General features: G+C 46.2%; 1 protein-coding gene across 1 annotated transcript in view; it reads right to left on the bottom strand.

Moving 5' to 3' along the window:
* Positions 1 to 209: 209 nt before the first annotated feature.
* Positions 210 to 9,349, bottom strand: part of LOC125760315 (uncharacterized) — a 30,589-nt gene continuing 21,449 nt past the window's right edge. Inside the window, exon 4 of the mRNA XM_049420201.1 lies at positions 210 to 293. Coding sequence (XP_049276158.1) covers positions 210 to 293 — 84 coding nt within the window. The remainder of the gene's footprint in view (positions 294 to 9,349) is intronic.

Genomic DNA, 9,349 nt, shown 5'->3' with positions numbered 1-9,349 from the left:
CCATCGATGACACTTGATGCGTATGTCTGCCAATGACTTCACCCATTAAGCGCGTGTTTTTCAGACACCCCCTCTCAATATCACTTAAATTTGACATGTGGTTTGACGCCAAGGATGACAAGGCGCCTTTGACAATGATAGGTCCTCCTATCGCAATGTCGGCCAGCCTGTCTGAGGAACGTTCTCCTGTTTGAAACCTATGCCACTGGTTAGTCCCTGTGGCATATAAGAGCTACACGTCGGGCCTCTTCTGTGCAGCGGTCCTGCTGGTTCTTTGCATCGCACCATATTCTCTGCGGATTGAGCGCGAACACAGTTACCAAAGTCGCTGCGTCTTTTCTTGAAAAACGAATGTCGATTTTATCAGATGCCGTGTCATGTGCAGCTCTGGCAGCGGAGACAGCACGAGCATTCCATTCTATGCCGCAGTGGCCTGGTAGCCACTGTAGTACTACATCGTGGTGTAGTTCATGAGCATACCTAGGCGTCTGATGTCCAGGACTAGTTGATCTTGCGTACGTCGTAATTTTAGGGACTGCAGTGCGGCTCGTGAGCCGGAGAATATCACCCAAGTGTCGGGTCTCTGATCTTCGATATATACAAGCGCCCTCCGAAGGGCAGCCTGCTAAGTGGCGGCGGCGGAAGTACGGTGACTGAGAGTGGCTACGATGATGACATTCGCCTACGGTATCCACACGCCCACAGCAGATGATCCATCTGTGACAGACCCATCTGTATAAACGTGACGGCGGCTTCTATAGTTCGTGTTAATGTGTTCGAGAGCGAAGTATGTCAACGCTGGACCAGGTGAGTTTCTCTTGCTCTTGAACCATGGCACTGACGTGACTATCGTCCAGGAAGAAAGCTGCCGTGGAGCCCCGTCAATGTCGATGGCTTTTCATACGCCAGGGGGCGTAACGTCCGCACCTCAGAAGTGCTGTCTGAAGCAAGTGAATGATCTTGTACCCCGGCCGCAAAATGCAGACAGACCCGAAGGAACTCTTGCTTCATTAGCAGGGCAGCCGAAAAACGTTTGCTTTCTGTCAAGGTTACTACTGTCGATGTGTTTTTCGGTAAACCTAGGCACACCCTCAACGCTTTGGCTTGCATGTTCGTGAGCACCTGAAGATTTGGTGAGGCCCTATAGTGCAGGAAGACTGTACCGCAGGAGACCTTCACATAATGCTGTATACATGCGCAGTAGTGCACTCACGGAGCAGCTTTCAGCTTTATTTGACATGATGCGGAAGATGTTCGCGTATGATGCGAGCTTCTGTTTGAGTGATGGAATGTGAGGACACCACGTCATTGATCTATCAAAGGTCACTCCAAAGAATTTGTGGATTGACACGTATCGGATGTGAGAGCCCGCAAACTTTCAATCAATCATGTTTTATTTTTCGTCCTTCGTTTACACGATAAAACGGAAAAAAAGGTGGCAAGAGAAAAAGCTGCTTCGTCGCAGCTTGACAGAGCTCCTGCCACCCGTACATAGGCAACATACAGCGAATACATAAGCAAAAAATGAATACAGAATAAAGTATTTATCTTCTATTTACACTTCAACGGCCTCACAGAACGTCTGTGTAACACAATATAAAATAAAGGAATAAATACAAACAATACGAACAATAAATACGAACATGAAACATATAGTTTCATATGTTCATATGAAACATTCATATGAACATATGAAACTACATCGCGACATGTATTTACTGATTACTCTAAGTTCTAGTACACCATTTTGTCATAATACCATTGGTGATAATCATAGTATAATTGGATGAAGAAATTAATTTAAGGTACAGAGATTTTTTTTTTAGGCCACGCAGAGATCCAGTATTTCTTGTTTTGTTAGTGATAATACATCTATGTCTCGTGCATAGTATGCGTTTAATGTAAGTGGCATTGTGTGTTTAACTCTCTCTGTACCATAATGTGTGCGAGAGAAGGGAATTTCGTATGGTGGTTTGTACCTAAAGGGATACAACGTGGCTGTTTCCTTTAAGCTTGCTAGGTCTAAAAACTTGTCAAGTTTGCCAAGTTGAGCACTTTTATACATTATTAGTAATTTGTGGGTGTAGATTTTGTCCGATTTTATAATTCTGTACTTACGAAAAAGTGGATCTGTGTGTTCTAAGAACGTGGCGTTTTCAATAGTCCTTAGTGCTTTTTTCTGTAATAATGTAAGTTTGTGTAGGTTTGTAAGTGTGGTGTTTCCCCATACTGATGCGCAGTAGTACAAGTGGGAGTTCAGCAAAGCGTAGTATAAAGTCCGTTTCACATTAGCCGGAAGAATGTGGCGACAACGGCTCAGCACACCAGCAGCTTTACTTAATTTAGTCAGTAAGTTTTTTATGTGCTCATTCCAGGACATGTGCTCCATGAAGATAACGCCGAGTAATTTTACAGATTTTTCAATGGTGATTTGGTAGGGACCTAGTGTTATGTGCCCAGATGCTACTTCTACAGATCCCTGTGCACGAAACATAACACATTTCGTTTTGGATTCATTTAAGTTCAGCCTATTGTTTTTGCACCACACGTATAGTTGCTGACAAAACGTCGTAGCTTTAGGTATTATTTCGTTCATGTTTATTCCTTCTATAAGGGCTGAGCAGTCATCTGCATATATGAGATATTGGCACTGATCATAAATTCGTACGATGTCGTTTATGTAGAACAGGAAGAATATTGGGCCCAATATACTTCCCTGAGGAATTCCGGACTCAATGGGCATCATCCCGGATTTATGTTTGCTTAATTCGACGTATTGCTGGCGGGAGTTTAAATAACTTTTAATTAGTTGCAAAGCCGTTCCTCTAAAGCCATAGCGTTCTAATTTATCAAGTAGTATTAAACGGTTGACTCGGTCAAATGCCTTGCTGAAATCTAAAAAGATACCTAATGTCATGACCCCATTTTCGAAATTTTTCAAAATAGTTTCCTTTTGAACGAGGAGTGCAGTTTCAGTACTCCTTCTTTTTCTGAAACCATGTTGACAGTCAGTAAGGAGATTGTGCTTTTCGGAGAAATTTTCAATGCGGGTGTTAATGACCTTTTCTAGTCCCTTTGAAAAAATAGGAAGAACAGATACGGGTCGATAATTACTTAAGTTGTTTTTTTCGACACTCTTATAAATCACTGACACTTTTGCTATTTGCATTCTACTCGGGAAAACGCCCGTCGTGAGGAACAAATTGTATATGTGAGTTAGTATTGGTGCAAGTAAATCAATGACATACTTAATCGGTTTAATTTGAAGGTCATCAGCGTCTTGACTATGACTGTTTTTTAGTCCCTGATAAATACTTATTATTTCGTTCGCACTCGTTGGGTGAAAGAATGCTGACTTTGGGGTTCTATAAATGTTATTGGTGGCTTCAGTACAGTATGTACTAGTACCGATCCCGACGAAAAAGTCGTTGAAACGGTTTGCAAGATCTGATCCTGTCATTACCGTATCTCCAATTGTCAGGTTATCGACTGCTGTTTTGCTTCTTTTGCCGTTCAAAATTTCGTTAAGGTTCTTCCATAAGATGTCGCTGTTTCGAAGGCAATTTTCGTCAAACATACGTTTGTAATACTCATCTTTAGCTTTCTTTAGTATTTTGTTAAGCTTATTTCGAAACGTTTTATATTCTTTCAATTGTTCGATTCTTCTTGATGATAGAAAAGTCTGATAAAGTTTGTTTTTTTGTTTGATCAGTTTGGTGTGGTCGCACGTTATCCACGGTTTGCGCAGCTTTTTTTGCTTGCGATACGTGTGTAAAGGAAAAGAACTCGTGTAATGCTGCTTTAGAATGCTCAAAAAGGCATCGTAACTCTTGTTGCTATCCTCTATCGCATATATTTGGTTCCATTCAACCCGAGCAATTTTCCGCCTGAATATGTCTAATGTTTGTGGCGATATTTTACGATATGTTGTCTCCGTCCATACATGTTTCTGTAAGTCTTTGTGTCTCTTAATCATGAAGAAAATTGGCAAATGATCAGTTATATCGCAGCTTACAACACCAGATGCAATTTTTTCTGTAACACCATTAGTAATGAAAGTGTCCAGTAGAGATGCCGCTGACCCAGTTACACGCGTTGGAGTGGCAATAACATTCTCAAAATCATTTTGTTGTAACAAGAGCAAGAGCTCTGTGGCGGGGCCCGAATTCTTCAAAAAGTCAATGTTCAGGTCACCTCCAATTGTAAGCAGCCATTCGCACTCATTAGCACGTGAAAGCAGAGTGTCAATAAAGCTTAAGAACATGGGAACATTGCCAGCTGGAGGTCTGTACAACACGGCAAAGACGCTTCTACCCCGTTTAATGCAGATGATCTCGAAGTCTCTGGTAACAGTGCTGAATTCACTTATGACGTCAAATCCCTGTACTGCCACCTGTATCGACACACCTCCTCCTCTGCTATCTTGACGATTTAAGAAGAAGTGACTGTAACCAGGTAGAACAAAGTGATCAGAGTTGTCGTTGTACCAGGTCTCAGTAAACATGATTACATCAAAAGAAACTTTTAATGATTCTAACAGAACAGTAATGTCGTCATATTTTCGCTGGATGGATCTTGTGTTAAAGGGGCCCTGCAACACTTTTTGAGCAGGGTCAAAAAGCGCTGCCAATCGGTAGTCGAGGCTCCCGAGAACACGCGAGCCAAATATTATAGCGAAGCGAGCGGCCTGGAATTTACAATAAATTCTCAAAGTCAGCTGAAAATCGCTCCCTCTTCTCTCGACAAATGACGTATTAGTCCGCAATATATGACGCGATTGTCGGCAGTTCCACCATTGGCTGATATTTTAATCACAATAACACCCTCATTATTACCTTAGTTGTTAATTTTGAGTTGAATAAGTAGATAATATGTATGTTTATATTGTGTTATGCCGTTAAAACACCGAACAAACATTAATATTAGCACTTCCGGTCTCACCGACAGCTCGTCTGCTCGTAGTTGCGTGGTTGCGTTTTCTTCACCATGTGCAGTGTCGAAATCGTGAATATTTCTGTGCTTTTGACCATCGCCGGTTGCCGTTGAGAGTGGCAGCCGTTCGAGTGTTGCCTCGTCAGCTGGAAACTGCATCGTCGGCACGTTCTCACGACCGACCGAGGCAGCGGTGCAGCATTTCTCCGATAACGATGCTGGCGCCGGCTAGCTTAGGATACCTGTGTTCGCTGTATGGCGAGAGCCCCGTTCGCTGTCTGTTCAGTATGTCATCGAGCCGTACCTCGGCGTATCCTCCCCGTAGTCTCAGGTTCCCAAAAACCGCGACACAGCAACCAAGCCGACTCGCATTTTCACGGTAGCTGCAGACAGCTGCGGGGTGGGTCCACGCCGGCCCGATGCCCCACGATCCTTTCTTCTAGCTGTAGTTCTTTGTTGTCAGCCCGCACTCGCTGTGCGCCCGCATTCGAAGAGCAAACAGCATCGAAGTACCGCCACTGGGAGAAGGGTGCACGCAGCTTTGCCGTGTTGAATACGATTCAAGCGCGAGCAGTGCAACGAGGCGGTGCATCGCAGTGTGGGTCGAAACCCATCTCAGCTGTCATTCGTTCCAAACGCGCACGCAAGTTTGCGTCCATGGTTGGCAGAGCGATGAAAACACTACGGCAGTTCGAGGTGCACACCCAACATTGCCAAACCGACTCGCAGTTTTCAAGCACGCGCGATACACGGTGCCATGGGCTCCGCCGCTCGACGACGTCCGTGCGAGCCGACCGGAAGTGGCGCCACAGACCACGTGGTTGCGCCGAGACGCCAGAGAGAAAAAAATGAAAAAAATGCCGCCGGCGCTGACGTCGCCTCCTCGCACCTTCGCCCTCCCTCTCTCCCTTCACGCCGCGCGCAGCTTTCCGCGCGCTCGCTGCGTTGAGTTGAGGGAGAAAGCTGCGGAACGTGATCTCTATAATTTGGTAACACCACTTAGACTTGACGGATTCGAAAAATTTTTGCGGCATATGACTCGTGAAGAGTCATACGTCAATAATGAGACTATTCCAATATAACTAAGAAAGGTGTTGCAGGGCCCCTTTAAGGTGGAAGAGTTTGAACAGTTTGTGTAGTTCACAGGGTACAAGATTTTTTATATCCTCAGGAAGAATACTGTCTGCAGCCAAGCTGGCACTGTCACGGAGAGCCGACTACCCAAAGAAATTATGCAAGTCCTAGCTGTCTGCGCAGATCTTGCCAAGATCACTTTCACGCTTTATCGTTGCAACTTGTGATTTCTCGTCGCGACGTGCGAAAATGTTGCCGTTCTTAACCCAAACAAACTTCCATCCCACTTCGCACTTGCGCGCTACAGCCATGCCCAGAAGTCTTTTCATATACTGACAAAGATGTTCGTTTATGTAAATGGGCTGGTCTGTCGATGAACCTGAAGATGATTCTGTCGGCAGGCCCAACTTTTCGTTTGTGAGCCTTTCGTTTGTGAGCCTAACTTGTAGTGCGACATATCCTGTTTGGTAACGGCAGTAGCGGCACACTTCTCTGGTGACATGGATAGTCCACGGGTAAGCAAAGAAAGTCTCAGTGGAGTTAATGGTCTTATGCAGTGTTACGCATAGCACTCGACGGTTGCTACCACTGCACCATATGCAGATGTCATTTGCATATAAGGGTATCTCGACCGATGCAGGGACACATTTTTCTAGGCCATTGAGCAAAATACTAAATAAAGTCGGGCTTAATACACCACTCTGGGGGACCCCTCGAGGCACGGTATGAAAAGTGGTGTCGCCATTTTTCGTAGTCATGTTCACCGACCGTTCAGTGAGATAGTCCGAAATCCAGCTTTACATACAGCCGCTGACTCCTGCAGACCTCTGAGTATGTAAGATCGTCACGCGTGTCACGTTAGCAAATGCACCTTTGATGTCGAGGAACACAGCAACAGTAATGTTATATGCAAGTCTGTTAAGCCTAATGCAGTTAGCAAGACTGATGACGTTATCTGTGCTGCTGCAGCCCTTTCTGAATCCCGAGTCCCCGACATCAGTGGGGGACAGGCGTTAGCGCTCACCAGAACTCAGTCCAGACGCATCAGCACATCTGGGTGACAACCGCTAGATTAGTTAAGACTAAACACGACGGCTTGAAAAAAAAATGGCTTGCTTATCTGAACATCACGTTGTGATATAGTCCTGTGCTCTCTTCAATGTTTCATCTATATACTTTGACGTCCTTTTGCGAAAATAAACAGTTGAAAGTTTGCGAACCACTTGTCATGTCACCTTTTTTAGATGCGAAGCAGCTCATGGCGGGGACGTTGTCCCTTACTCCCGCGTCCCGCTGCGTCCACACCACACTGCGCATGCGCATCCCCATCCCTATCTCTTTCCTCTGGGAATACGGAGCGGCGCGTGCGTTCCTCCCTCCTCTCTCTTCTCTTCTACGCTCCCCCCCCTTTTACAGCGAAAGCTGTTATGAGATCATTTCACCGGCCGTTTTTGGCGCCGTAGTTGTCCGCCGCCGCCGCCGCCGCCGGTGTCCGTAACCAGTATCGCTCGAAATAAAAGAAACGAAATAAGAAAAAAAATTCCAGGGTGGAACGAGGTTCGAACCTGGGCCCTCTGCGTGGGAGCCCAGTATTCAACCTCTGAGCCATGCCGGTGCTTGAAACTGCTTTGCAAAAAGGTCCTATACAGGCTTCATGTCGGGAAGGAACCACATTGGCATATGCAATATAGCGTGGTAGAAGAGTAAAATAAGCACCAAGCGTCGCACAACGCGAATTCTGTAACCAGGCGTCACACAATGCGAATTGCGCAACGAGTAGGTTGTTGAATGCTTCCAACTCATTACAAAAGGCTCTGCCATAATTCGTCATCGTCAACAGGCACAGCATCAACAAAGTGCGCGTAATGCCTTACATTCGTTTAGCAGGTACCAACGCTCTCCGTAGAATGACGAAAAATGGCACAGTGCCTGCTGCCCTACTTCTCAAAAATTACAGTGATTTATAGCGTAGTGGGTTCCTCGCAAGTGCACTTGTATTGGTTGCCAAGGAAGCCCATAAGCGCATGATCCACTTCCTCCGGGTCTCAGTAAAATTACAATGATTTATAGCGTAGTGGGTTCCTCGCAAGTGCACTTGTATTGGTGGCCAAGGAAGCCCATAAGCGCGTGATCCATTCCCTAGGGGTCTCAGTAAAGTTCTTCGCCCCCCCCCCCCGTCTCTCTCCCCCGTCAACGTATGCTATACAGCATGACGGGAGAGGGAAATAGCGACCGGGCGTCACCCAATGCAAATTACATAACTGGTGGGCCGTTTAAAGATTCCAACCCATTACAAAGGGCTGAGCCATAATTCTTCATCGTCATCAGTCGTCGCGTCAACAAAGTGCACATAATGCTTTACAGACGTGTAGCTGGTGCCTCGCTTCTCCGCAGAATGAAGAAAAATGGCTTAGTAGGTGCTTCCCAACTTCACAAAAATTGTGATTTATGGCGTAGTGGGTACCTTTCTAGTGTACTTGTATTGAAGCCCCAAGAGAGCTTAACGGGCTCTAGAAACGCCGCTCTTCCAGCTATCCCAGTGACTGTGCTGCGGTTTCAGCGCAGGCCTGGCGATTTTTCCTATAGGAATCCTCCACTCTACGGAGCTGCGCGCACGACAAGTGGTGCCACAGCTGCATACTCCGCTGAGGGCGCCACGGGAGTTCCGCGGTATGAAAACGAAGGAGGAGCGCGCTCGCCTCATTCTCTATCTTGTGCAGTGCCGCGATGAGCGCTCGGGCCGCTGCCGCGAAACGGGAGCGGCGACGTGGCGATCCCGAACTTCGGGCTCGCGAAGCCGAAAGGAAACGGGAACGGCGGCAAGGGGACCCTGATTTCCGGGCTCGGGAGTCCGAATCGAAATGTCAACGTCGAGCGGCGTTGTCTCTCTTCTCTTATACATTCTCATTCGTCCTCTCAATAAAATTACACAATCATCCGCTCAAGCTAACCCTCTCCCCGCTGCTTCGCGTCCACACATGGTTCCCTTTAGCGGGAGATGGTGTAATTTTCTTTGTTCGTAAATCGTGCATTTTTATCAGCGCAACATCAGAATTAGTAATAATATATGGGGTTTAACTCCCAAAAGCATGATTATATTACGAGAGACGCCGTAGTGAAGGGCTCCGGAAATTTCGACCACTTGGGGTTCTTTAACGTGCGCAGATATCTAAGTACACGGGCCTCAAACATTTTCGCCTCCATGCCGGGATTCGATCCCGCGACCTTCCGCTCAACAGTCGAGCGCTATAACTACTAGGCCACCGTGGCAGGGCATCATAATTAGTAGGATAACTTTTAGTGATAATAAAAGTAAGTTACTGTGATTGCCAACGTTTGGGTT

The sequence above is a fragment of the Rhipicephalus sanguineus genome, chromosome 10, assembly GCF_013339695.2.
Source record: "Rhipicephalus sanguineus isolate Rsan-2018 chromosome 10, BIME_Rsan_1.4, whole genome shotgun sequence".
In the NCBI taxonomy this organism is placed as follows: domain Eukaryota; kingdom Metazoa; phylum Arthropoda; class Arachnida; order Ixodida; family Ixodidae; genus Rhipicephalus; species Rhipicephalus sanguineus.
The sequence above is the reverse complement of the archived record's forward strand: the minus strand, read 5'-3'. Positions and strand labels throughout refer to the sequence as shown.